The sequence below is a fragment of the Rattus norvegicus genome, chromosome 1 (assembly GCF_021556685.1).
Source record: "Rattus norvegicus strain SHRSP/BbbUtx chromosome 1, alternate assembly SHRSP_T2T, whole genome shotgun sequence".
NCBI lineage: Eukaryota > Metazoa > Chordata > Mammalia > Rodentia > Muridae > Rattus > Rattus norvegicus.
Window position 1 is genome coordinate 139674186 of NC_141534.1, and position 27759 is coordinate 139701944.

Sequence of the window (27759 nt, forward strand, 5' to 3'; positions counted from 1 at the left end):
GACCAGACCACCTCAAGCTTGAGCTGCCTTGGGAATTACCTAGTAGGTTTGTGAGATCACGGCTTTCTGGGATTAGCCTAGAGTTCCTAATTTGACCAGTCTGGGAATTGTACATTGCTAACAAGGTCTAGCTTTTGGGGGAATGGTGAAATGACCCTTTCACAGGGAGGGGGGGTGACATCAGATAGCCTGCATATTAGATATTTATATTATGACTCATTGCCGCTAGCAAAATTACAGTTATGAAGTAGCAACGAAATAAATTTGTAGTTGGGGGTCCCCACACCATGAGGAACTTCGTTAAAGGGTTACAGCATCAGGAAGGTTAGGAGCCACTGGCCTAGATGGTATGTGTTGTGTTGAAGGCAGGTAGAAGCAGCCCATCTGTGGGCTTACTTCACTGTGAGCAGCAACAGTGATGCAACCTTCCAAGGGCTGGACAAGTGCCCAGAAGACTCTGCAGCTGCTATATCTGCAGATACTTCAGGGGTTAGAAGGGTTAGGAAGGAAGGAGGAAAGGAGGGAGAAGGGAGGAAGGAGGGAGGGAAGGAAGGAAGGAAGGAAGGAAGGAAGGAAGGAAGGAAGGGAGGGAGGGAGGGAGGAAGGAAGAAGGGAGGAAGGAGGGAGGGAGGGAGGGAGAGAGGGAGGGAGGGAAAGAAGGAAGGAAGGAAGGGAGGGAGGGAGGAAGGAAGGAGGGAAGGAAGGGAGGAAGGAAGGAAGGAAGGGAGGGAGGGAGGAAGGAAGAAGGGAGGAAGGAGGGAGGGAAAGAGGGAGGGAGAGAGGGAGGGAGGGAGGGAAGAAGGAAGGAAGGGAAGGAGGAAGAAGGGAGGAAGGAGGGAGGGAGAGAGGGAGGAAGGGAGGGAAGGAAGGAAGGAAGGAGGGAGGGAGGGAGGGAGGGAGGGAGGGAAAGAGGGAGGGAGAGAGGGAGGGAGGGAGAGAGGGAAGAGGGAAGGAAGGAAGGAAGGAGGGAAGGAAGGGAGGAAGGAAGGAAGGAAGGAAGGGAGGGAGGAAGGAAGGAAGAAGGGAGGAAGGAGGGAGGGAAAGAGGGAGGGAGAGAGGGAGGAAGGGAGGGAAGGAAGGAAGGAAGGAGGGAGGGAGGGAGGGAGGGAGAGAGGGAGGGAGGGAGAGAGGGAGGGAGGGAGAGAGGGAAGAGGGAAGGAAGGAAGGAAGGAAGGAAGGAAGGGAGGAAGAAGGAAGGAAGGAAGGAAGGAAGGAGGGAGGGGGGAAAGAGGGAGGGAGAGAGGGAGGGAGGGAGAGAGGGAAGAGGGAAGGAAGGAAGGAAGGAAAGGAGGAAGAAGGGAGGAAGGAGGGAGGGAGAGAGGGAGGGAGGGAAGGAAAGAAGGAAGCAAGCAAGCAAGCAAGCAAGCAAGCAAGCACAGGAGAAAGAGCTGGGGCCCTCATGCCATTTAAATTGGATTCTCAGCTTCTCAGTTATTGATTACAGTCAAGTTAGCCCAGTAATAAATTGCCTTAAATTATTGAGGTGGTAATGGGCCCAGCTGGGTAAGCAATGCGTTGCAGGCCAGCACAGATCTATATATTCATGACAAGGTTGCCCGTGCAGCACAGTTCCCACTGGATTTGCTTCAAAGGTGTATGTGTTCCCCCCTCCCCAGTCTGCTATTTCTCAGTGCTTGCCCATCTGCCAGCTCTCCAGCGGAGGAGGCTGAGGTCCATCACACCTCTGGGGCAAGTCTCTGAAGCCAGGCTTCCTGGTCTCCCAGCTCACATTCATAAAAGCAGGAATCCTGAGTGTCTTTAATCTGCCTAACAGCGTGTGTGCCAAGAGTATTTAAACACCCTCTGATGACAATGAAACTCATGATTTGAAACAAGTATCCCTCAATTATGGGCTGCATTTAGGGCAAATTAATGAAGCTGCACCCAAGGGGGCTTGGTTTTCAGAGTGAATTTTCTTTTTTCTTTTTCTTTTTTTAATCAAGATTTCAAGATTGTGATTTTTTTTTTTGCCCCAGTGAAATGGACATTAGTAAATACACTGCTTTCTTAAGGAAACTTTCCGTGTAATGAGATACAGTGGAAAGTGGACGTGGCGGGACAGGGGCTCCTTGGAAAGACAGCATCATGAGTCAGAACATGCAAATCTTCATGAAAACTAAGTCATGCAATTATTGCATAATAGGTCATTATTATCCTAGAGAGTAAGAGAGTCCACCACCTAAAAGATCGGGGAGGGCCCCAATGAGCAACACCACAAGGAAAGGAAAGATCGGGGCTCCTGGCAATGTCTACCTTCCTCTGGCCTGTCCAGCAGACGTTTGCCCAGCTTGGCAGGAAGGTGCCTTGCTGACCCATTGCAAGCGGGGGCCAGCCATTTCCCAACATTGTAAGACTTGCTTCTTCTGGTGTTTCCATTGTTCTTGCAGCCTCCCAGATCCTGGGGTTATAGAGGACTGTATTCTGCTCCTTTCTCCTTGCTGTAACAAAAACAGCCAACAAAAGCATCTTCAGGAGTGCAGAGTTTACTCGGGCTCAGCTTTAAAGAAGAGATTCTCATGGCAGGAAAGTCATAGAGGCGGGAACATGAGGCAGCTGGTCACAGTGTTCATAACCAGGAAGTGGATACAAATGCTGACGTTTCTTTTTTTTTTTTAATTGCTTTCTCTTTTTTATTTAGTCTGGGTCCCCAGCCCTTGTGACAGTGCTGCCTACATTAGAGTGGGTCTTCCCTATTCAGTTAAACCCTCCTAGGGAATATCCTCATGGACACCTCTACAAGTGTTTCCAGGATGGTTCCAAATCCAGTCAAGCTGACAATGGAGTCAAGTTAACCAGCCCTGGGAAGGGCCTATTCTTGGTACTCCTCAGAAGGCCGTCCAGCCCTCTTATACATACACCTCAGTGGAAGGTGCAAGAACCAGAAAACAACAAGAGGAACCCATGTGCCCACTTGTGTCCACTGGGCCTAGTTTCCAAAGGCTTCTGTTTAAAACCAGAGCAATAAGTCTTTACTTTTTTTTTTTTTTTTTTTTTTTGGTTCTTTTTTTCGGAGCTGGGGACCGAACCCAGGGCCTTGCGTTTCCTAGGTAAGCGCTCTACCACTGAGCTAAATCCCCAGCCCCATAAGTCTTTACTTTTACCTACAATTTAGTATGCAGTTATTTCAGTCATGTTGACAGGCCTAAATCACGCCTGGGTCTTAAGGATGAAGGAAGATATGGCTCAGAAACATGAATGTCAGATTTCAAACCACCTGCTTGCAAAGGCAACCAGTCACCTTTCCCTAGGAAGTCCAGATAGCTGGGCAGTGGTGGCATATGCCTTTAATCCCAGCACTTGGGAGGCAGAGTCTGAGACTGCACAGGGATAATTGTAACTCACACTTCAGTCCAGGCCTAGAGAGAGAGCTCCATGTACACAGCTGTCGTCTACTGGTGTTAGAGCTACAGGGCTCTAAAGTGAATCTGCTCATTTTGTCACAAGGCTAGTCTGATATGGTCATCTGCTGAGCAGCTCACCTGAGGCCACTGCACCTCCTCAGCCCCCAGCAACCCAAACTCTGCCCCAGTTTTCTCTGGATGTGCCTTCCCATCAGCACTAACCCCAAGTCATAGACCTGGTGGCCTGTCTACCATATCCTGCACCTTCCCATTCAGTGTTTCAAGTGGTTTTACTCTCTCTGACATTAACCTGGCCGGCTGGAATTCTGTCCTGCAGACAGCTTTCACATACCAGGCCCTCCCAGCCCACTCTGTCCCACGTTACTTTCCCAAGAGCCATACAGTGTCTCAGCACTGGAAAGTTCTCAAAACACCTACCAAAGTACAACCCAGTAGCTTCCGATAGTCTTATTTAGATTTTCAGCCTGCTAACACCAGAGCCTGAAGTGACAGAGTCACCATGACCCCAACCTGCCCTGGACTTCCCTCCCTTGCAAGAGCTACTTGTAAGACCCTGTACTTGTTGTTTGCATTCATAATAACAATGTTTCTTAACGTAAGACCAAAAAAAGGGGGGTGGGAGGGGGAAACAGGCGTTAGTCCTGTTCCTAAAGCTCTGCGAACACAAGTAGGAGGACTCGAGTCGGATCCCCAACATCCACATAGAAACAAGAGAAAATGAACAATAAAAACAGAAATAGTGGCACATGTCTGAAATCTCAGGAACACAGATAGGAGGATGCGTGGAGTTGGCCGGCCAAGCTAATCAGCCACTGAGAGTTCTTATCTCAGAACAAAAGGAGATGGTACCTACCTACAGTTCACCTCTGACCTCCATACATACATAATTGTCTTAAAACATTCTCTGAACCTGCTCTCAAACACAGTCCTCCCAACAGGGATGACTTCTTTATCTTGGAGTTGTCCCAGCCTAGTAGTAAACACTGAAGACTGTAGAGGTTTGGTCCTGGGATTCAAGCACACAGTGGGGCTTCCATTTGCCTGTCTCCTTCCCACTGACTTCTCATCACCCTTCACTGTCCCACCTGGGAATCATTGACCTTGGTCAAGCCTGCTCCACCGTGGCCTTCGAGCCGGACAAGAGGCCCCAGGCTCCCTGCTCTGTGACCCGAGCCCCACCCTCCTCCAGCTGTATCCACTGGACTCCCAGGGGACTGGCCGAGCCCAGGCCAGATGATCTGACACGATGGAAGGGGGAAATTCTCAGCATTCCTTCGCCAGAAGATGTTTGCCCAGCTCAAGGCGAGTGAGTAGCAGCTGCATGGAGGTTCAGATGCATCTTCAACCCCAACACAGTCCAAAGGAGAAAAAAGACAAATCCCCTATCGTAGTGGTTATGCGGGGACCACGCATCCACTGGGGTGCAGGGAGCCTGGAAATGGGAGTCCTTCGGGCAGGACAACGGAAGATACAGGACCCAGCCCTGAAATTCTCTCTCAATGCACGCAGACTTCCAGTTTTGGAAAAATGTCTTCATATTCCCAGAAATGACCCAATGGAACAATCAGATTACATTATTCTCTCCAGTCATCAATGCTGAGCGATGGTTCCAGATGGAAAGGGCCACACGCTTGTCTTTAACTCTATCTTGACTGCCATACTAACTCACGAGTGGAACTTGCTCCACAAGGCGCTAGCAGCTCTCTTTGCTTTCTCGCCAGTCACAAAGGAGGCATCGGGGAATCATCAGCCTTGCACAGTGAACTTGCCAAACCAGGCTCTGCTGTCAGCATCCACCAGGCACTGGAGGGCTGCCCGACAGTCTGGCTCGAGTCTTCCTGTCCCACAGCCACAGAAACAGTCGACAGCCCAGGGGTCCTTGCCCAGCAGACCCTCTGAGGAGCCCGTGTGCACTAATTAGCCAGCATCTTTATATCATCTGAGACTCTTGGCAAAGTCCAATTTTTCCTCTAAGTCTCAGCTCAGCAACTCTTCAAAGCCCCATTTGAGCCCCTTACCCACAGGGCTGCCCCGTTCGCTCACCACTCCGTCCACTTCTCATCATACACTTAGCCCTCTGTGTTACAGGGTCCACACTCAAGGATCTAGCCATCCAAAATCAAAAATATGCATACAAACAACAAGCAAGGTGGATAGTACCTGCGAGACGACCAGAGGTTAACCTCTGCACTCCATGTGTACACACACACACACACACACTCATTGATTCAAAGTCAAAGTAAAATAAAGCTTCCTTTCTTCTACTCCTTGCTGTACGCACCATTCATCCAAATGTAGAGGCGTACACGTGAGCATAGCGCTCTGTAACATTCACCGTTTGTGACTTAGATTTCTGCCATAGTCATAGATAGGTCTCCCAACCTCTCCGTACCACACAATAGTCACAGCTATGACATGAGTTAGCTCACAGGGTGGGAAGCTGGCCCACTCCCCACCCATTGAATCAGAGCATATCCTAACAGAAAAGAAAATCTCAGGGGATGTGTGTGATAGAGGAATAAACCTCATTGGTTCATTCAAAGACACCTCAACGTGTGTGTGTGTGTGTGTGTGTGTGTGTGTGTACATGCAGGTGGAGGCCAGAAGTCAACCTTCAGTGCCATTCCTCAGAAACTGTCCATCTTTCTCTTTCTTTCTTTCTTTCTTTCTTTCTTTCTTTCTTTCTTTCTTTCTTCCTTTCTTTTTCTTTCTTCTTTGGAGACGAGGTGTTCCATTGGCTGGGAACTCCATCACTAGTCTAGACTGGCCAACCAGTGAGTCCCAGGTATCTGCCTGTCTCCACTTTCCAGGGTTGGGATTACAGGCACATGCCACCACACCCAGCTTTTTTTTTTAATTAATTTATTTACTTATTTATTTATTTGCTTGGGTTGTGGAAAATTAAATTCAGGTCCTCCTCCTCACAAAGCAAGCACTTAGCTGTCTGAGCTGTTGGCCCAGCCCTCTGTCACTGTGTTTTTAATTTGAGACACTAACCCTAAACAAGGACCACCTGTGTGGCCCACAGTACACTGAATCCTGTCCTGTAGCCCTCAAGGCTCCCCGCTGCCCCTAACCACCAATGTCGCATTCCTCCTCACCCCGCACAACTACCCACCCTTCCTATAAGTGCCCTGGGCCTATATTCCCAGGGCTGCCATGAGGGTATCATTTGCTTTACCCAAAATTTTGAAGTAAGGAAGAAATTAAAAATGGGGTTTGAACTCCTTGCTAAATGACTAGAGAATAAAATTGATGCTTTGCCACATGGAAAAAAAAAAAAAAGAACGCACCCAAAGATGAAGTAATAAGGGAATAGCCAGGAGCCTTAGGGGCTGTCCATAAACCAAACCTAGGACGGCTTTGAAAATCTCCTTATAAAGCCATATTAGACACGCAACTGGTGAGTCCTCTGTAGCCCAGCTGTGTGTGGTGTGGCGCTGAAGCCAGCCCCATGGAATCCTGGGTTACGAGAAGGTCAGAGCATTTTCCGTAACCAGCCAGATCGACAATTAGTCCTGGGTGTGTTGGGAAGTGACCCCTGGCAGCAAAGACCCATGCCTGGGGAAACCAGGACCCTTCTCCGAAGGGGAGTCTCGGCTTTTCTCAGCCTGCTGGAATTTCATTAGCTTGTTCACACTGTACAGATGGGAATTAAATAATTAATTAGGGAATAGTTCACTGCAAAGCCCATGCAGGGGGATTATGCAAATCGCCGGAGTTTGTAGCAAGAGGCTGAATATTTTATAGTGTGTTTAATTTGCAAATATTACCCACTGAGAAGGCTTAGGCAGGAAACTGTCATCGTAATAATTATTATTACTCATGCAAAGCAACTTGAGTTGCCATCAAAACCTCCTTCCTTTCAACTGCTTTCAAACACTTCCCCAAAGAAGTGTTTGGGTTTTTTTTTTTTTTTAATGAAAAACAGTAACAGACAGAGGCATATTAAGAATGAAGTGAACCTGTCCGAATAACAGGAAAATCACCATGTCCTACACCTTCCGCCCAAGCCAGGAAGTCTCTTGACACTCAAATGCTCTCCACCCCGGTAATATTCTCTCAGTCTCTGGGCACCAACCGGACAGAAGAGCACAACGCACTTTCTCCTCCATAACTACTTGAGGCAATGAGCCAGTGTTGATTCTGTGGGCTCCCCTCCCCTTACCCTTCCGATACACTCACTGTTCTGCGCTGAAATAAGTTCTTACCTCCCATCAAGAACCCTAATTCCTGTAGCTTTATGGATAAGAAGGGCGAGAGACCCACACACCCAGACGGTTCTAGCCAACTCACATCCTCTACCACCACAGACAGAAAACTCACTCATCCAGAACAGCACAGGCAAACTTTGCTATAAAGGGCCAGACAGTAAATAGTTCAGGCTTCCTGGGCCATACCGTCTCTGGAGCGACGTCTCAATTAATGTCGTTATGACACAAAAGCAGCCTCTGCCAATATGTCAACAGAGTATGGCTGTGTTCCAGAAAAGCTTTATTTACCAAAACAGGTGGTAGGCCAGATATGGCTGCCATCCAAACCTTTTGTCAGTTAACACAGTGTGCACGTGTGTGAGTGCCTGTATACCGCTGTGTGAGTGAGTGTGTGTGTGTGTGTGTGTGTGTGTGTGTGTGTGTGTGTGTACACATGTATAGTTCAGATTCCTACAATTGTATTCTTTGTTTTCCCCCTTAAATTGCTCTATGACTCTAAGCATATAGGTATGGAGGCTTAAAAGTGTTAGATTATCTCTGCGTCCCATCCTGAAGTACCAGTGCTGGGGTTACAGATGTGTCACCATATCTGGCTTCTTACCTGGGTCTAGGGAGAATACCTACGTCATCAGAAAGCAAACACTCCCTGAGCTTCTCCCTAGCCCAGATGCATAGTCCTGGAATGTCAGGCAAGGGCTTTACCCACAAACCCACATCTCCGGCTTTCTGTCTTGAAATTCTTAATAAATGGTTGTATGAGAGCCCTGTGTTTTTATTTTGTACTCAGTCCCACAGAGTAACGTTGCCAGGACCACTAAAGACATTTTTTTAAAAAATTGAAGATTATCACTGCTGGAGACATGCCACTGGCTTCTAGTGGGTCGAGTCCAGGATGCGGCTAAAGCATTGTACGCAGAGGACTGCCCACAGTACAAGGGATTATGAAAATGTCAACTGTGTCAATGTTGAGAAACCCTGAATTAAGCAAAGTGAAATCAATAGCCCTGCCGTTGCTGATCTCAAATATAATAATTTCATGTGGTGCAGCCAAAATGACCATGTTTGAAATCTCTGTAGGACTTAACACAACATTATAACTCTGGAAAATAGTCTAAGCATTTCTGATATATTTTTGCTCACTGCAATCAACTCTTCTGAATCGACTCCCATTTCTTTATTCGTGAATTTACTTCTTGGCTATTTTTCCTTTTAAACATATTCTTACTACAGCTATGGATTTGCATACGCGTGTATGGTATTTGTACATGTCTGATACCATAACATACATATAGGAACCAGACACCAGTTTGGGGGAGACAACTTCTCCTTTTACCATGTGTAGGGGCTGGGATCGAACTCAGCTCATTAGACTTAGAGGCAAGCGTTTTTACCCACCAAGCCATCTCTGGCTCTGTTCATTCCTTGTTTCCTCTAAATTCAAAGGCCCAAACTGTTAAGATTCAGAAATGTGTTCGTGAAAGGGAATCCCCCATTCACCCCAGCCCCTCTCTGACTGCAGTCTCATAGCAACCAACAATCAGAAAATTTACCATGTTTTCATTGGCGCTATGCAAAGACTTTCTGAGGAAAACACTCTCCTGTTCTCTTTAGGCTGTCCCTTCTATGGCTACTCAAACCACTTGAAAAGATCCCCTGCACCTAGCCTACTTCTACTTAGTGCCATACTTTTACTAGGGCCTCCTACTTCCCTCTTGAGGAGCCCACTCCTTCCAAGCCCTCTGTGTCAGCAACTGCCTCCTGGAACTAACACAAGTCTGCTCGTGCCGGATGGGGAACCCACAATACACCAAATTACGGATATCGCCAAAGTCCAGTTTGGTGAAAAGTGAGTTTTATTGGGGTTACTTACAGGAGTATGGGTGAGGGTTCCTTACAGGAGCAGAAACGACTCAAAAGCCAGCTGCATAACCAAGGCCCACCCCAGCACTAGTGTCGAATCACAAAGTTGGGAACCTGGACACACTGCACAGTCTGCAGGCAAGTCAACAGGCTGGAGACTGTCCTTTCCAGAGGCCACAGTTGATCTAAGCCTCTTCCAGACAGCTTGGCAGGTTTGGACTTCTTTCAGGCAGCTGGTCTGGCTTCCGAGTCTTTCTTCTTTGCAACTTGGCTTGTCTGAGAGGGACTTATGGCTCTTGCTTACTCTGGCAGAAGGAGGCCTAGAGAATCTAGTCAGTTTCAGGGACTTCCTGAAGCTGTTTTGAGTTGTTTACCTTCCTGTTTAAGGAACTTCACCGTGGGATGGGTTGCTAGGGGAAAAGGTCTGTTACACAGCACCCTTCTTCAGAGATCTCTTCTTATTGAGAAATCCTATTTGATTTTCTTCTTTCCCTTCCCTAACACTCCTGGTTTGGTGATACATTTTTGTTCTGTTAGGTCCCAGCACCTGTCAAAGTCAACACAATAAACAGCTCTTGCACTTGGTTCAGATCAGTCAGAACTGTCCCTGCCTCTGAGTTTGAGCAGAGGTATGTGTGCCCACCCACTGTCCATACAATCTATAAGCCACAAAGGGGAAAAAAACAGATAACAGATTAATATAGCAAGTAGAGAACACCTACACAAGAAACAGTCGATTAGGGTCATTGAACCACTCTTGATTCAAGGATAGCATTGCTACAGGGAGTGTGGGGGGACTCCAGACAGGAAGATATGACTGGGACCCCAGCTTGCAGCAGATGGCAGTTAGAGAGCATCAGGTCCCTAGGAGTCTGCCCTTCTTTTTCTTCTTGACCTTTCAACTCCATCATGGCTGCCTTTTGTGTCCCAGGGTGAAAGCTATGGGCTCTAGTTCCCTCTAACCCTCCAAGGATAGAAGAATGAGATGCCCCTAGCTGACTGTCTTGGCTGTGTGGGTGAATGACAGCTTGGTACTGGACAGGTGCCTGTGTCACCTGACTGATGGGAATACCTAGTCTCAGAAACCTGAGTCAATCCCAGGTCTTACCCACCCCACCCCAAAAAAAAAAAACTCTGCCCCTACCCTGCAAGATGGCAGGGGCTGGTGGAGTGCATGAGCTGGCAAGAGAGTAGCAGCATTTGCAGGGACTGTTCTGCCTCCTGGACTACAGTATGGTCCTTCAAGGAATGTTGGGGCCTCTCCACTTCCCGCCACATCCCTGTCCAAACAGGCTTAGATATGGCGGGTGCTGGAGAGAAGGCTACAGGTCCTTGGTAATCAGATAGAGGTTGATTTCACATCTGAGTCAGTAAGAGTTGGACTCAGGACAATGAAAGCGAGAAAAGCATCCACTTTGCCCAAATCTGCAAGTGTGATTTCTCCGTATGCAGTAAGAGAACTGAGACTGTGGGTGAGGATGAGGACTCCAGCTCATCTCTCTGGCCCCAAAGGCTTTGCTCCTTCACTCAGAGATCTGGCTGGTCTGCTTCTGTGAAGCCTACAGCAGCTGTCCAGGGGAGTTGTTTGGCATCTGATAAGGAAAAAGATCTGTGCCTGAGCCTGGGCCGGCTGTACACACCTGTAATCCTAGCTGCTCCCCCAGAGGGTAAGGCAGGAACATCGCAGACTAAATGCAAGGCTGGCTGGAACAACTTTGTGAGACCCTGTCCCAAAATATAAAGAAAATAAGGAAACAAGGAAGGATATATATAGAGAGAAGACAGAGACAGAGAGAAAATGATCTTACATAGAGATGGGTTTTAGAGATGGACTGTTAGTTTATTCATTCCTGGAGCACTACCACTCACAACTGGGAAACTATCAGTATGGTGTGTGTGTGTGTGTGTGTGTGTGTGTGTGTGTGTGTGTGTGTGTATGTGTGTATGTGTGTGTATGTGTGTATGTGTGTGTGTATGTGTGTATATGTGTGTATGTGTGTGTATGTGTATGTGTGTATGTGTATGTGTGTGTATGTGTATGTGTGTGTATGTGTGTGTGTATGTGTGTGTATGTGTATGTATGTGTATGTGTGTGTATGTGTGTGTATGTGTATGTGTGTGTATGTGTGTGTGTATGTGTGTGTATGTGTGTGTGTATGTGTGTGTGTATGTGTGTATGTATGTGTGTATGTGTGTGTATGTGTGTGTGTATGTGTGTGTGTGTGTGTGTGTGTGTGTGTGTGTGTGTGTGTGTGTGTCTAAAAGGCAGGTAAGCTTCCTATTGAGGGAAGAATACATATAGGAAAGATGGATAAAGTTCTAGAACTGCCCTCTGGCATACAGTGCATCATCTGTCCTTTCAATGACCTAAAGGCCACATCTTTGGTGTTTCTGTGCAGGATCTCATTGGATCCTTCTGCCGACCCTTCAAGGAAAGAGGCTATCATCCACTTTGTAGTCGACAAGAGAAGAGTTCAGAGAAGTTGCATGACTTGCCTATGGCCAGTCCCTTGTCGTGAGCCTGGAGCCAAGACTTACCGTCAGAGCTCCCAGGCTTGTCCGAGCAGGCCCTGATTTCATCTTTTCCCTTCTGGCCCTTCTTCCCTTCCCCTCCACTTCCTCCAAAGCAGTCACAAGGTGTCCAAGCCTATCCCAGCCCCGGGGGCAAGTAGAAGCATCGGGCAAATTTAAAAGGCTTAAAACTTGACGGTTTGGGCTGTGGAGAAAGCAGGGGAAGGACATTGGACTGTTGGGGAACAGTCTGCCCATCTTCCCATCCTATAGCCACTGAGGTTTAGACTCAGGAGTCCCCACAAAAGGAGCTCTGACTACCCAAGTCTTGGGTATGTCTTTGAGGTTCAAGGACGCTCACTACCTTGCCACTCACAAAATGTCTGTTTTTAGGGAACCACACGTTTGAGTCCATTACGTTCCCTTGGCGTTTTACAAGTCACGCCCTGCCTCCTTCCTGGTGTTCATCTCAGTAAGTTCCCACTGGTGGGATGAAGTCGCAAACACGTACCTCCTCCCTCGTAAGTCTCTATTTGAATGGTTGGAATACTGTCTAGCCAGGGTTTTCTACAGAAACAGAAGTTGGCTCTCCATTTTTCCACAGGTTTCCATGCTGCGAATTCAACCAGCTGCAACCTAGAAATGCTCAGGTAGCACCGTAATGCCACACACAGACTTTTCTTGCCATTTTCCCCAGCAATGCGGCATGAAGAACAGCCACCTGCAGGTCATTCACACCGTCAGAAACAAAGCCATCCCAGCGAGATTTTCAAATCTATGAAAACGTGTGTGGGTTCCATGCAAATGCCACGCCACTTAACATGATAAATATGGCAACTGGAGCATCCTCAGCTACTGGTGACCTTTGTCCAAGAAGACTGAGCGATTCGTACACATTCTTGTGACAATAGGGATTTATTTTTGAGACACTGGCTTATAAAATTGTGGGGCTAGGAAGTTCAAACCATGTTAGGCTGGGCAGTCTGCTAACTGAGGCAGAAGACTGAACTCTTTGGGACACCCCAGTCTTAGAAGACTCGACCAAATTGTAAAGGGTGACCTGCTCCGTTGTACTCTAAAGCAAATGATTGTCGTCGTCAATCACTCGAAAGCCTTCACGACAGCTTCCACCTTAATGTTTGTTCCAAGTGGCCATCATAGGCAGGCCAAACTGGTGTGTTTAAAATAAAATCACAAGTACATACATCCCTCAAAAACCTAGAGATTTGTAGAAATACTACAAATACTGTTAAAGGGGAGAGAAAGATGTCATAGGCTGGTGACTACCAACAGTATGATGACCGTGAATTTATAATCCCAAGGACTAGAGCCAGCGTGCTGCTGCTATTTGCATTCTGTGCACTTGCAGGAGACATTTGAAGACTCAGGGAATCAAGCAAAACTCCAAACACTGTCAAGAGAACAGTGAGCTCCGTTGAAGGTTCACTCTAGGTAATAAAAATGCCATTTTATCTCCTCCAAATCATACAGCCTGAGAAGTGTGAATGACCCTGATTTGGAAGCTCCTGTTTTACATAAGGGGAACACATGACCTTAGAGCCTTTCTTTCCAACAGGATTGCAAACTCCTTAATTCAGCCTTTATTGAGTATTTACTACATGTAAGGTTTGCTGGAAATACTACCAGGCATTGTCTCAGCGCTCATAAGTCAACTTAAGCCTCCCAATGATGTTGTAAGGTATATATTATCAACTTTCTTTTATGGACAAACAGTGAAAATGTAAGTAATTTTCTTGGGGTCATTGAGTGTAAGGCGAGATCCCTGGAACTCACATGCCCACTCCTGGCTCCTTACACAGTAGGCCAAGATGAGAGCATGAACCATCACGTCTTCTTAGGTTTGTGTTTTGATGATTGGAAGTGGTGGCATCACACCGGAGTCTCAGAGCATGCCTAAGACAAACAGAGTAAGACAGGTCAAAACAGAGTAGGGTATCAGTAGATTCAGAGCCTGGCAAACCTGAGGCTAATAAATTTGAGAATTTGGGAATTTGATATGAAAATGAGTATTTGCTTAGAATAAGGAAAATTTATACTTTAAAGAGTTTACAACAAATGTTTTATCATCCAGAAGAACCATCTAATCTTTTTGTTAATTAGCTGCCTGGTGACCTCTATAATGCCTGGAACTCCACACATGTTCTGCACATTCTTCTTTCACCTTTCCATAACAAAATAATATCTTCTACACACACACACTCACACACACACACACACACACACACACACACCACACACAAATCACACACATACACATACACACCCACACAGACACACACACCACACACACACATACACAGACACACCCACACAAACACACACACACAGACAGACACACACACACACACCACACACATACACAGACACACACACACACACACACACACACACACACACACACATACAGAGAGAGAAGAGAGAGGATAATTCAGCCCTTCTGGGGTAGATAGAAGTTTGATTTTTATTCTTCTTTTTTTTTTAAGATTAATTTATTTATTATGTTTATATCGTTCTGCCTGCATGTTTGCCAGCAGGCCATCAGATCTCATTTACAGATGGTTGTGAGATACCATGTGATTGCTAGGATTTGAACTCAGAACCTCTGGAAGAGCAGTCAGTGCTCTTAACTATTGAGCCATCTCTCCAGCCCTGATTTTTATTCTTAACTGATTAGAATTATTTTCCCTTTTCTGGCTAATTTCCAATGTGGAGAGGCAAATGTTCAAGGCACTTGTCAAGACTGAGAAACCTTCTCGGTTCTATATACACTAATATTTCAGGGAACTTCTGCCTTTCCTATGCAGTGACTAGTCTTTATGAAACACATTGGTCAGTTGCTGTTGATGCCTTCATGACCATGTGTATTAGAAATGTAGTCATCATAGGTGAGAGGTGGTGGCACACGCCTTTAATCCCAGCACTCAGGAGGCAGAGGCAGACGGATCTCTGAGTTCAAGGCCAGCCTGATCTACTGAGTGAGTTCCACAACAACCAGAGCTACATGAAGAAACCTTGTCTCAAAAAAAAAAAAAAACAAAACAAAAAACAAAAAACAAAAAACAAAACAAAACAAACAAGAAAGGATGTGTAGTCATGTTACTAATGTCCGAATTTGGGGGCAAATCATTAAGAAACTGAACTCTTTTTCCCAAACTGTCCACATGATTCACTCCCCTTAGTTATCAAACTACCCAAGGGCACACTCATCACTTCTGTCTCCAGTGAAATACCTGTCACTAAATGACTTTCTTATCATATAGCTTTAGCTTCTGTCTTACAGAGTTGTTTGCTCTGTTTTCTTTTTTGACAGTGGTTTGCTATGTAGCTCTGTCTACCTGGAACTCTTTATAGGGACCAAGCTGGCCTCAAACTCACAGTGATCCTCCTGCCTCAGCCTCCCAAGTTGCTGAAACGACAGGCGTCTGCCACCACAGGTGGCCAATTACAGTTTTTATTGTTAAAATAATTTCACTGACTTTCTGTTTTGTCTGTTCACAGTCCACGCAGTTTGCTTCAATTCACTGAGCTTTATGTTCCCTTAAGGGGCAGTGTCCTGCCATGTTGCCTGTGCTGGCTTCTCATTCCCAAGTTCCAGGGAGATTGCATCTCAGCCTCATCCTTCAAGAAACAAATTTAACAAACACAAAATAGCTTCACTCTCATCTGCATCCAAATCAAAGTCTGTAACTTCTCACTTCTTTTATTCAGATGTTCTAAACCGTTTCCAAGTTCCAAAAGTATGAATATTCAGGCTTCACTGACTTTTTCAATATGCCTTTTGCCTCTCGTTTATGTTTAGGCTTTCTTCCAAGTCTTTGAAAATATCTTTTCCAGTTCTTGACATGTCTTTCTATGTTGTAAGGCTTGAACAATTTCCTTATAGGCAGACACCGTCACAACACAGTCACCAAACAAAGTTCCAATCCTGGCAAAACTGAAAAGAAATCATGATAACAGCGGCAACAGGAAGACAAGGGGAGAAAATGTTCAAGGTGGCCCTCCATCCTGGTCACATACCTCAGTTTTATAGAGTTCAAACCCTTCAACTAAAACTAGAGTGCTTTTCTAGGACTCCTTCCCAGACCCTCTCCCAGGCCCCACAGTGAAATCAGAGGGAACCTGGGTGTCACAGAAAAGCCAGCACGTGGACAATACCACAGCTCACATGTATGAAGAGAGTGTGGCCTCTGGGTGACCAGGGCCTCAGAAAAAGAACTTTGGTTCTGAGGTGACCATGAAGAAAGGAGAATGGAAAGTTGTACTTCTGGGTACAAAGTTTCAACTGAGGAAGACACAAAAGGATTGCCACAAATTCAAGACCAATGTGTTCTGTACAGTCTGAAGACAACCAGAGCTACTCCCCCCACCAAAAATAGATAGATAGATAGATAGATAGATAGATAGATAGATAGATAGATAGATAGATAGATAGATGGATAGATATATCATGCCACAGAACTGAGGCTGAAAAACTATTGTGATGGCAAATGTTGTATTATATGCATTTTGCCTCAATAAAAGAAAAACGATTAATAAGGTTGGGGAGACAGCTCAGTTCGTAAAATGCCTGTGCTGCAATCTTATGGACATGAGTTTGGTGCATCAAAACCCACATAAAATTTAAAGGCAAAGATCACTAGGCATGGTGGCACATGCTTGTAATCCCAGAGTTAAGGAAGCAGAGATAGGGGAATGATTGGGGCGCCATAGACAACCCAGCCTATATGGAGAGTTCCAGGACAATGAAAGACCCTGTCTCAGAAAAAAAAAAAAAAAAAGATGGACAACAGCCAACATTGTTCACTGGCTTTTACATGCATGGACACACACACGTACACACCCATACTCACACGTACACACACGCACCTATATAGGGGATAGGTATGAAGAGATGGGGAAAAAATCCGAAAGGAGTTAGAGGGAGGACTGACTGAATGTGACTTAGATAAATCCTACACATGCACGAAATTCTCAATTCACACACACACACACACACACACACACACACACACACACACACACACACGAAGGAGAAGGAGAGGAAGAGGGAAAAGAAGAAGGAGAAGGAGATTGAGAAGGAAAGAGGAAGTAAAGTGTAAACTATCTTCCAGAGTGCCTGGGCCATTTTACAGTCCCACCTTGTTTATATGAATGGGTTCTCTACCTTACCCACGTCATTGCAAGCATTTCATATTGCCTTTGTTTTTATTTCAGTCACTCTGATAGTGTGTGGACACCCCACTACGGTTTTGCTTTCCATTTTCCTAGTGGCTGTTGGTGTCCAAGAGCCTGATGTGGAGCACTGGGACCTGTGCTAGGCCAGTTGGAACTCTGAAAAGTTGCTCTGAGGAGGGGGTTTAAAGGGTCCCAGACAAAGGCCACAGTGAGCCTGAGGCAGGGCATGACCGTAAAGGGGGGGGGTGGGATAGACAGCTGTGGGGGTTCCAGAAACATCTGGAAAGCTGGCAGAGAGACAGAGGAACTGAGAGTCACTGCAATGGGAGACAGAGGGATAGCCTTCGGACCCCCAGAACTCAGGCATCCGACAGGCAGGCAAGCATTTCTATAGTTCACAGCACACACCCCATGCCTAAGCACCATTTATCCAGGTGATGGTGAGGGCGTTTCATTTCACGAGCTCTTTTTAAGATTTTTACATTTTAATTCCCCCCCCCACTGTGATTATGTTTTCCCATAGGGTAATGAAAATGAAATCTGGTGTGAAAACATACAAAATGTTTAGTCCTTCAGAAGTGGTTGTGACTTCCAGCAGCTAGCTGGTCTTCCCCAGGAGCGGGCTCTCTTGGTGGCTCAGCAGTGTTGGCTTTCTGATCTCCTGGGTATTATTGGACAGAAGGCCACCACTGGCTTGCTTTCCTTTAGAAAAGTTCCTGCCCTGCCCCTAGGTCTCCATACTCCTGCCGCAGGTGGCTGGGAGCCTTCCCTTTAAACGTGAGACCCTCTCCCACTGCCCACACACTGTTGGAAGCCCAAAGGGCTGAGGATGCCTCCTTGACCCCAGAATTCATCCCTTGGGTCCTGGCCCTCCCTGGTGAATTGTCATCTGGGACAGAATTTCCACAGGTCTCTAGTCCTCTCGCTTCCAACACGGTTGTGGGACTTTGCAAAACAAATCATTTTAAAATGCATTTTCCAAGGCTTTCCCATCACCAGGCACACACGACAACAGTGCCCACCTCATTAGCCTCCAGATGATGCAGTGTGTAAAGAGAGCCAGCCAGCCCAGCCATGGAGAGAGAGCATCAGATAGATCCTTAAACGAGGACCCTCACTGCAGACTTAGAGCCGGAAGCCCAAGGCTTGCAGCCTGGACAGACCCTTTAATATGCAAGTCCAGCCAAAACCCAGAAAGTGCAGACTCCACCTTGTCGCTGGCATTTCATAAATTGGCTGCTCCGGTATAGTCCCAAAGAAATTGAGGTTATCCTCCGAGGGGCGAAAGGAAGTTTAATGAGCAAAAGCCAGCTTGCCTTGTTTTCGCGCCTGAATCACAGTCACTGATCCTGAATAACAGCAAAGCCACAGGTCCAATCTGAGATCTTACTGCAAATCGGGGAATATGAAAAGGACCTTGTGTCTCCTAACAATCCCTCAGGATGCTTCAGCAGTGTTGAGGCTGGGGCATGGCTCAGGAGTGCAAACTTGCACATGCGTGTGGGGCTAGCTCTGTATCCACTGATTCTGTTCTTCAGATCCTGGCTTCCAGGCTCTATGCTATATATTTGGAGTTTTTTGTTGTTGTTGTTGTTGTTGTTGTTGTAGTTATTGTTTTTGTTTTTCCACAACAGGGAAAATAGCGAAGCTTTTTCTTTCCCTTTATATTTATCTTTTTTTTTTTTTGCTTTATTTTTGTGTTTTCTAAAATTAAAAAAACCAATATCCGGATCCTGCTTATTTAAAAACAAGAAAGCTGACTTCCGCTGTGTAAAGCAGGCCCCTTAAGTAGTTTCCCTGGAGGATCAGGCAGTTCCTGAGATGAACTCCGTCTGAAGAAACTGGGGGTGGAGGCAGAGGTGGGGTGCATGTGACCTGAACTTCCTCCCAGTATTTCCCTCTGGGAATTCTCTCAGGTCCCAGGATCACAGGCCCCTTTCACGTGTCAAAGCCAAGGCTAAGTGGCTGGCTTCTTGGTCGTGCTTTCTTTCTAGAGGCCAGAAGGGTTGGGGCCGCTCTTGTGTGCACTGGAAGATCTTAGCCAACGCAATTTTAAAATCTCAGGGGCTACAAACAAGCAACTGTCAGTAGTCATGCCAACCACAGCCCTCTTGAACTTGGCAGTCCCGGTCTCCATTAGGATGATGAGCTAGAAAGCCCCAACTCTTACCGCTGAGAAGCAAAGGACTGGTAAGTTGGCTGGGTGTTGGAGAAGTGAGTTCGGGGGTTCTGCCAAAGTGATTTCCCTACCAGAGAAAGGACCCATTTGATTATACATGGATGGTTCCTGGGGTTTGTTGTGGGTTTGGTCTAATGTTGCTTGTACTGGGTCCCCAAAATTGTAGGCGAATCCAAACGTAAGTCACAGAGGGGACCGTGTCCCCAGTTGGTTTTGATTGGTAAATAAAGTTGCCAGCAGGCAATGGCTAGACAGAGAGATATCGGCAGGACTTTTAGGATTCCCAGGTAAGGGACTGAGGAGAGAGGAAAGATGAGAGAGCCTCCATGCTGGAAGGAGACACCATGTCAGAGAGACGAGGGACAGAGAAGATAGCCAGCACGTAGAAGTCAGAGGAATGCAGCTAGAGAGGGCTGCATGACTGGGCCTAGGGCAGCAAAGATGAAATATAAAATTTAGTAATAATTCGGGAATATCAAAGGGGGAAGGATTAGCCACATGGAGGTTAAGAAGTGGCCCAACCATTGAGCTGTTTTAGGTATATCAAAATTTAAAAGCTGAGTGTGTCTCTCATTTGGGAATATAGAGCATTGGGGCAGGTAGCAGGAATGCATGGCCACCTCCACCACTGGGAGTAGCATTAATTAGATACAGAGACATAGTCTCCCCCTGTTTCATTCTGTTTCTGTCAAATGTTTCCAATTCTAATTCCAGGCTTCCCCACGTTCATCTAGATGTCCTGTCTGTAGCTTCTATAAGATGATTTGGGTCTCAAACAAAATGTCCGGTTCTTCAAGCTAATTTAGGGTCATTTTTCTTTACCCCAATTAAAAGTGGCTGTGGTGTTGCCAGGCCTCCCGGCAGCTGTTGAAGGAACACACAGCGGTTGAAGCAAACAGGGCAAGGGGGAGGGGAGGACAAAAAGAAGATGTATCTTCTCCAGTATGAGAGACAGAACAGATTCAAACTCAGGTCTCCTGGGTCCAGAACTAGAGCCTTCCTTCTGAGCCATGTTAGATTAATGAAATGCATTCATGAGCTGGGCTTGGTGCTGAATGTCTTTAATCCTAGCACTCAGGAGGCAGAAGCAGGTGGATCTTTGTGAATCCAAGGCCATCCTGGTCTACATAGTAAGTTAGAGGACAGCTAGGGCTAGAGAGAGAGAGAGGGGGGGGGGGGACTGTCTCAAAGAAAACAAAACAAAAAAATAAACAAAGATGCATTCAACTTCTAGTTGTCAATCAAATATTGTTAGGGGTCAACCACAATCTAAGTTCCATATTCCATAGAAATACACTGGTGACTGGCAAGCAACATTAATTTTTCAGCTTCCCTTGCAGCTAGATAGGGACATAATGAGAAGTCACGATGATCCAAACAAAGTTAGGCCTCCTCCACATGCTTTGTCCTGCTTGTATCTACAACCCAGGCATGTGAACTCCATCCAGCTCCAGCTATTTATATCACAATGGGGCTTTGGGGGAGGCAGTCTGAGCCAAACAATGACTGACAGGAATCTGAATGACCACACAGAGCAGAACCTCCTGCCAACCTAAAAGAAAAAAAAAAAAAAAAGAAAGAAAGAAAGAAAAGAAAAGAAAGAAAAAAAAACCTCACCCTGGATTGAAATGAATAAATTTTATTCTTGAAGTTTTTACAGCAGTCCAGCCTGGCCCTAACAAATATCACATCAATACATTCTGAATACTAGTCGTCATATTTTTGTTATAAAATAACTGAAGCCAGGAATGATGATACAGACACGTACTCAAGAACATGGCGAGCTCAAGGCTGACCAAGCTACATAGCAAGTCCATTTGTGCATACGTACAAAAATATATACATAATACATATATGCATACATGCATGCATACATACATACATACATACATACATACATACATACATACATATTGAACACCTCAAGTAGTACCTCTTGGTAATGATAAGTCCCTAAGACACCCTAAAATTCTCTCAGTCGTCATCCCTCACCTTCCATCCATGACTAAATTTGTCTGTTCTGTAGCCTACATTCAATTTGTGGTGCTCTCCTAAGGGAACCTTTAAAACTAGTCTTCAATGGAAACCAAGGTCTCCCTGGGTGAAGTAGGATTTATTTCTACTCAATAAATCCTACTTTGGGCTTCCTCCCAAAGAAGCCAAAGTTTAGCAACCAACATAAGAACCCAGGAAACAGGTACAGTTTGGTCACTCTTGGGACACTCATCAGAAGGCTTAATGAAATACAGTGTCTCTCTGAGGTTCCCTATGGCTCACATGACTCAGAGTCCTCAGAGTCCACAGTGCACAGTGTTGCTCATCCATAAACACTAGATGCATTTCACAGCAGGTGACCGCACGACACGCAGACTCCATTAGCTTTGGCTGCCCTATAGAAAGTAGAGGTCTGTGCTGTTTCCCTGGGATACAGGGTGTGCAGTATTTCTGTCCTGAGCCTAACAAGAAAGGTATGGATATAGGAAAACATAAACCAAACAAACAAAGGGCCACAAGACTAGAATAAAAATACATTGACTTTGGCCTTGGGTAGACATGAATGTGAATCCTGACTGCCTGTTCACTTTTGGAACCTGCTTCATATGAAATACAATTACTCATTCTTACCTTGTAGGATGGGCACAAGGACATAGGCATCTATTACAGACACTGATTGTGCTTGCAGGGGAGGAACTCAGTAAATGATTGCAAAACAAAATTCAAAAAGATCCCCTCCCTATGCCCAGAAGAAAGAAGGAGGAGGGAGGAGGGAGGAGGAGGAGGAGGAGGAGGAGGAGGAGGAGGAGAAGGGAGGAGGAGGAGGAGGAGAGGGAGGGAGGGAGAGGAGGAGGAGGAGAGGGAGGAGGAGAGAGGAAGAAGAAGATGGAAGACAGAAAAGAGGTGGAGGAAGAAGACAGAAGAAAGAAACGAAAAGGAGGGGGAAGAAGAGGAGGATTAAAGCAGCCAGCAGGCTTCCCCACCTCCCAGATCACTACGAAGGGAATGTGGCCCACCAGCTGGTCCCAAGGCCTGTAGACTGTCAAGGCCTAGCTTCTGTGGGTGCTATTGTGGGCCAGGAGGATGTGTTCACTGACCACATCCCAGCTGCTCCACGGCTGCGGCTGCCCAAACCCTCTAACTATTCTCTTGTCTAAGTCAGTCAGCTTCACAGGAAGGTCCACTTCCAAGTCACTTTATTCTTCTGTCTTAAAGTCATGAAGGGGGGGTGTGTGTGAAGAAATGTAGTTGTTTTTTGTTCCTAGGACTATAGTTGACTTACTTAAGGAGCCAAAATCCTCATTTAGCTTTGAATACCGTTCTTCCATCCATAGCAAACAGGGCTGAAATGCTGGCAGGGAACTTGATGAATTAACTTGGTCTTCTTTTCTTTCCTAAAGTGTGTGGTGTGTGTGTGTGTGTGTGTGTGTGTGTGTGTGTGTGTGTGTGTGTGTGTGTGTTGTGTGTGCATATATGAAGGTTGTCAGGCATCCCTGTGAAAGAGCATGCATGAGGAGGTTAGAGGACAACTTTTAGTTAGTTCTCTCCTGCCTTGTTTATGAAGCAAGATCTCTCCCGTTGCTGCTGCCCTGCTGTGGACTCAAGGCTAACTGGCCTGCAAGCTTCCAGGCAATTCTCCTACTCTGCAACAGATGCAGCCCCTGCATCCAGCTTTTCACAAGGGCCGCAGGAATAGAATTCAGTCTACCAAGCTAACAGAGCATTTTTACTCACTGACTCATACCCATGGGCACAGACCTTGGGTTTTTAGGTTAAATATTCACACATATTATCAGGTATAGAAAACCAAATGACTTCCAAAGGATGGTTTAGGGGTGCCGTGCCATCCGAGTCTGATTATTGTTGATGATCTCTCTCTCTCTCTCTCTCTCTCTCTCTCTCTCTCTCTCTCTCTCTCTCTCTCTCTCTAAGTCTCCCCAGCTCTTCGTAGCAAAACTGTATGGCTTCTGCATGTTTTTATCCTTGGTAGTGTTAGGGATTAAATCCAGGGCCTTGCGCTTGCTAGGCAAGCACTCTACCTCAGAATTATCTGCCCATCCGTCTTTCTGCCACTTTGGTATTTCTTCATTTCTCGGTTCTGCAAAACATTTGGGCCTCCAACAACTCCTTCCTCCTGGTGTCCCTTTAGCACCTGGAACATGCTTCTGATCACATTATGCCAACAGTAATAGAATATTCTGGCTGGTCTTCTGCCTCTTGACTCTCTCTGCAAGCCAAGTTCCACCCTTCTGTTTCTAGTCTTTTCTGACTCAACTACCTTCTACGGTTCGCTTTTGCTCAGCCTTCAGCAAAGATGGCGGACAAAGGACAACTCGCGGTAGTCGGTTCTCTCCTTCCATCATGTGGGTCCCAGGAATTGAACTGGCAGATTGAACTCAGGTTTCAGGCCTGGCAGCAATCACCTCTAACCTGCTGAGCCAGCTCAGCGGTCCTCATAAACTAACTTAAAATAATCACTACCTCGGCGTCCATTTTTAGACCTGATGTCAATCATTTGAAATTCGGTTGTTTCTTGCCACCTTTGACCTGGTTAAAACATCTCGCTTTCGTGTGGTTTTCTGCTATACAGCCTGCATGTTCCTCATTCCAATTACCCGCAAACCCAACACACCCTACAGCTGCTGGCTTCGATAAAATCTAATTGATGATATCTGGAAATGCCGCTATGTCCCTCCCTTCCGCATTTGCATCTTTTAGCAGATCACTGCTTCGTGGTGTCACTTCTTGGTTGGAGGGGAAGGCCCACAGGCTGACCAAAAGTAGCATTTGGAAATGCAGATTTTACAGGGCGGGGTCTACTGGATGGAGGCGGAGCCTTCCACTCAGAAAAATCCCTTTACTTTTGTTTTCCACTACAGGTGCCTAAGAGCAAAGATGGTTTTGCAATCTGGATTTCCATGCAGGGTCCAGCCCAGGGCCTGATGGTGAAATAAGTGTTTAACACAATACCCTAAAAGGGCAAGTTCCCAGCACCTGTTGCCTTCCGTGGTGTCACTAGGGCCAGGGGTGACCAGAGTGGCTCTCTTAGCTGGTTTCTGACTCGGTACAGAGTCCCGACCTACACTTCTACAACTCTGAACTCGAATTTATCAAAAAAGATAGCGAAGTAGGGTACTCCGAGCCGGAAGAGATGGCCCTGCCATGTGCCTGTTTTGTCAATCAGGCAAGAAGGAATCTTTCCTTTACTCATCTTGAATTCACTTCCTGAGGTTGCCTTCTCCCCCAGCAGGTGCCACCACTCATTTGCAACAGACAGAAACAGCAAATTGCTCCACACCCCGGGATCTTTGCCAGCTTTCCCGCCCGCTGGCGTGGTGCTCGGAGGAGAACCGCCTCCCGGTTGCGCCAACGCGGGACACTTCTCGCCAGCCGTTGACTCTTCTCTCACCTAACCGCTGCAGCGAGGGCAAGCTGGCGACCGGCCTCTCCGCTGGGAACAAACCTTTCTTCTCACAAAAGGAAGGAAAGAGTGGTCTGGAAGGGGTAGAAGCCTCAGCTGTCTTTCTATGAAGCCACATTTTTAACCCTCCCTCTGCTGTTCTGTGTATCAGATGAGAAACTGGGGTCCGGTGTGGTGGCGCACGCCTTTAATCCTAGCACTCGGAAGGCAGAGAGGTATGCAAATCTCTGCGTTCGAGGCTAGCCTGCTGCCTAGAGCAAAATCCAGGGCAGCGTTGGTTACACAGATAAACCAAAAGGGAGGAGGGGGAAGAGGAGAGGGAGGAGGAAGGGGAGGAGGGGGAGGAGGAAAATCTACTACAAATATACCTGTGACTTCCAAGTCCAAGTTTGCTACCTCTGTATTCAAACAAACAAAAACCCAAATTAGCCTATTTCCTGTTCCTAAGGAATTCAGGGTTAAAAGAAAAAGAAAAGTTCCCTGGAGGTTTAGATTAGGAATGTTTCTAGGTTGTTCTTGAAGCCATGCACAGTTCTTATTGACACACTCAACACACCCGTGCATGGCCTTATTTAAAGTCGGTGCTTATGGGCGTATTTAAGCTGCCTGTGCAGAGAATTCTGTGGCAATCGTGTATGGAATGAGTGGCATTAATATTCCTTGTCTTCACTGGCCACACTCACCAAGGTAAATAACTCTGGCTGGCTTTCTCCACTGACCCAAGCTTGAACTGAGATTAAACCCTCTTGGTCTAGGAAGTGGGTTGTTTGTACCCCCAAAAGAGAAAAACCTATTGACTACTTTCTAACAGTGACTTTTGAAAATTAGGTCTATATTGTGAAATGTTGGGCCCGTCCAAAGAGCATTTTAAAAACAAGGGGTACAAGGGGTGCGGGGATGACCCAAGTGATAACAATTATTCTGCCTCTGTTCTACACCAGGCTCTCCTGGATGCTGAGGATGGCACGATGAGCCCAAGGAGTGGTTCCTGATCACTTAAGTATGATGAGAAGGCCACAGATAAAGGTGTAATTACACATTGATGTCAGAGCTGAGAAAAACAACCCCTGGGATTTGAGGATTGGGGATTGGGTTGGGGGAGTGTCCCCAGGCATAGGATGATGGAATATACGAAAAGGAAATGCAAACTCACTCTCTCTCTCTCTCTCTCTCTCTCTCTCTCACACACACACACACACACACACACACACACACACACACACACACACACTTCCTTATTTATAGACAAGGAAACTGAGGCTCAAAAGACCTAAAAGATTTGTCCAAGGTCGGGGCTAATTATAGAAAGGGGCCAACGCCCAATCCCTTCCTGCTAAAAACACACGGAGCTTATTTATAGCTCAGTTATAGATTATCCGAATTCATTTGGCCAGTAAAATGCAGAACATTGAGTTCAAAACCGCATCCCTTAAGATCATAAATAACGATGAGGGTCTTAATACTGACGATACCTTTTCATTAAACAGAGTTCTCATCCTATCAAAATTCCAGCGCTTGGTTCAGATTAAGAGACGATCAGGTCATAACCCTGTATAAAATATCCTGGCAGCTAAAATGTTCAGTGCTAATTTGAGTGTGAGCTGCGTGTCCCGGCTGACTTCACACCCCAGCTAGAGTTTCAGACCTATACGTGGCGTTGGGGTGAGACCCAGAGATGAGCCGCTAGCGGCTGGCTGTGCTCTCCACTGTGTGTGTGAGTTGCATGAAGAATCCTTTTGAGAAGCCGGGGAGTTTCCTCTGGCAATCTATGCGAGGAGGGGGCGGGGCGGGTGTGTGCGAGGTGGGGGTGGGAGGGAGACGCTGTGACCGGAGGTTACCTCTGAAGCTGGACCGCAATGGGAGGGCGTGCGAGACAGTCTTTTTACTCCAGACTCTGCCTGTAATTTTAGTCGAGTGTATTCGCGCACTCTACATGCAATATACATATTATTTATTTTTTCCAATAAGATTCTTAAACAAGAGTAAAATCCTTATAGAAAAAAGGTGGGTCTCGGCAGATGTCAATATTTATCCACGATTAGAAACCTCTAACCACCGTAGGCCCCCAGGTTGAAAACGTGGATTCCAAGCCATCTTGCCCAGGGTTAGGAAAGTTGAATACGTTAGCGGGAGGGAGGGTCGCTGCACTTGCTGCTCCCACCTTGGGATCGTGAGCCCGCGGGGAAGTGTGCGCTTTTTGGCAGGCACACCCCCAGGTCCTCACACACCCACTAGCGCGGATCAGCAAGGGTGGGACCGCGACGGGGCGGAGCCTTTGGAACCCAGACCCCACCTCTCCCGCCCCTCCCTCCGCCCCGCCCGCGCTCGCCCCCCGCCCGCTCCCGGGGCGCCGGGCCCGCCCCCTCCCTGCCGCGCGCAAACGAACCTCGCGACGCCGCGCTCAGCGGTGGCGGTGGCGGCGACAGGCCGGGCGAGGCAGCAGGTTAGCCCGGGCCGCCCTACTCTGCAGGCTTCTCGGAAGTACAAGCTGCGCCGCCCGAGCCCTGCGCCCGGGAAGCACTGGCCAGCGGGCCGCTCCTGAGGCCCGCTCCTCCAGGCGCTCGCAGGCATGCAGCCGGGGAGCAGGCGGAGTGCCCCGGGCCGCTACTGAGTCCGCGGAGCTGAGGGGATCAGCTCCAGCCGTGCCCCTCCCACCTCACCCAGGGCCCCACGAGCGACCGCCCTACACCTGGTCTTCGCGCGCAGCCCCGCCAGTGCCAACCCCCCGCGGGCTGGAGGGGCTCATGCAGCCGCCAAGGTAAGCGTGGACCGAGGGGCACGGGGTCCTGAGGTCCCCAAGGCGCTGCGGACACTTGCGCTCAGCCACCTCATGATCAGTGACTCCTCAACCCGGTGTCTCATCTCACACACTTAGGTCTTTGCCTCAGATGAATCGCCTTCGCTCTTGGCAGCAGGAAAGTTTTGTGGTTTGGTGGTTTTTTTTCTTTTTTTTTTTCCCCCTAAAATGCTGCCCTGCGGGCAGCAGGCGTTGCGCGTGGCTGGACAGACTCGGTGCCTGTC

At 47.1% G+C, this 27759-nt stretch overlaps 2 protein-coding genes and 1 long non-coding RNA gene across 7 annotated transcripts in view; 2 read left to right on the forward strand and 1 right to left on the reverse strand.

The window, feature by feature from the left end:
• Window positions 1-1936: 1936 nt before the first annotated feature.
• Window positions 1937-27370, reverse strand: LOC148007726 (uncharacterized). 4 transcript variants are annotated; one of them, XR_015647131.1, is made up of 4 exons: window positions 27125-27370; window positions 13742-13861; window positions 11077-11161; window positions 9408-9983 (listed from the first exon to the last, which is right to left on the reverse strand). XR_015647131.1 is itself a non-coding variant. In XM_087601263.1 (3 exons), the coding sequence occupies exons 1-3, from the start codon at window positions 27307-27309 to the stop codon at window positions 2405-2407; spliced, it is 339 nt and encodes a 112-aa protein (XP_087457389.1). In that variant the 5' UTR covers window positions 27310-27370; the 3' UTR covers window positions 1937-2404. The 4 variants fall into 4 exon arrangements, 2 of the variants coding, with proteins under 2 accessions (XP_087457389.1, XP_087457388.1); XR_015647132.1 differs by having other exon boundaries at window positions 9415-9983; window positions 13764-13861; XM_087601263.1 differs by lacking the exons at window positions 9408-9983; window positions 11077-11161 and adding an exon at window positions 1937-2438.
• On the forward strand, window positions 19078-25887 carry LOC148007727 (uncharacterized). 2 transcript variants are annotated; one of them, XR_015647134.1, is made up of 3 exons: window positions 19078-19333; window positions 24568-24953; window positions 25680-25887. It is a non-coding gene; the product is annotated as an uncharacterized LOC148007727 (long non-coding RNA). The 2 variants fall into 2 exon arrangements; XR_015647133.1 differs by having other exon boundaries at window positions 19142-19333; window positions 24565-24953.
• Window positions 27131-27759, forward strand: part of Rgma (repulsive guidance molecule BMP co-receptor a) — a 44036-nt gene continuing 43407 nt past the window's right edge. The window contains 1 exon segment of the mRNA NM_001107524.1: window positions 27131-27496. Coding sequence (NP_001100994.1) covers window positions 27483-27496 — 14 coding nt within the window. The 5' untranslated portion in view covers window positions 27131-27482.

Bases quoted from the DNA above. Each gene is read 5' to 3' on its own strand.
- LOC148007726 (XM_087601262.1), bottom strand. From the start codon at position 27,309: ATGCCTGCGAGCGCCTGGAGGAGCGGGCCTCAGGAGCGGCCCGCTGGC. The intron at 13,862-27,124 runs GTTCGTTTGCGC...TGTTTGTCTTAG, and splicing joins GCTGAGCGCGGCGTCGCGAG to GCATGCTCTGAGACTCCGGT. The intron at 9,984-13,741 runs GTGAGTTCCAGG...TGACTTTGACAG, and splicing joins AAGGAGCCAGGAGTGGGCAT to GTGCTGGGACCTAACAGAAC.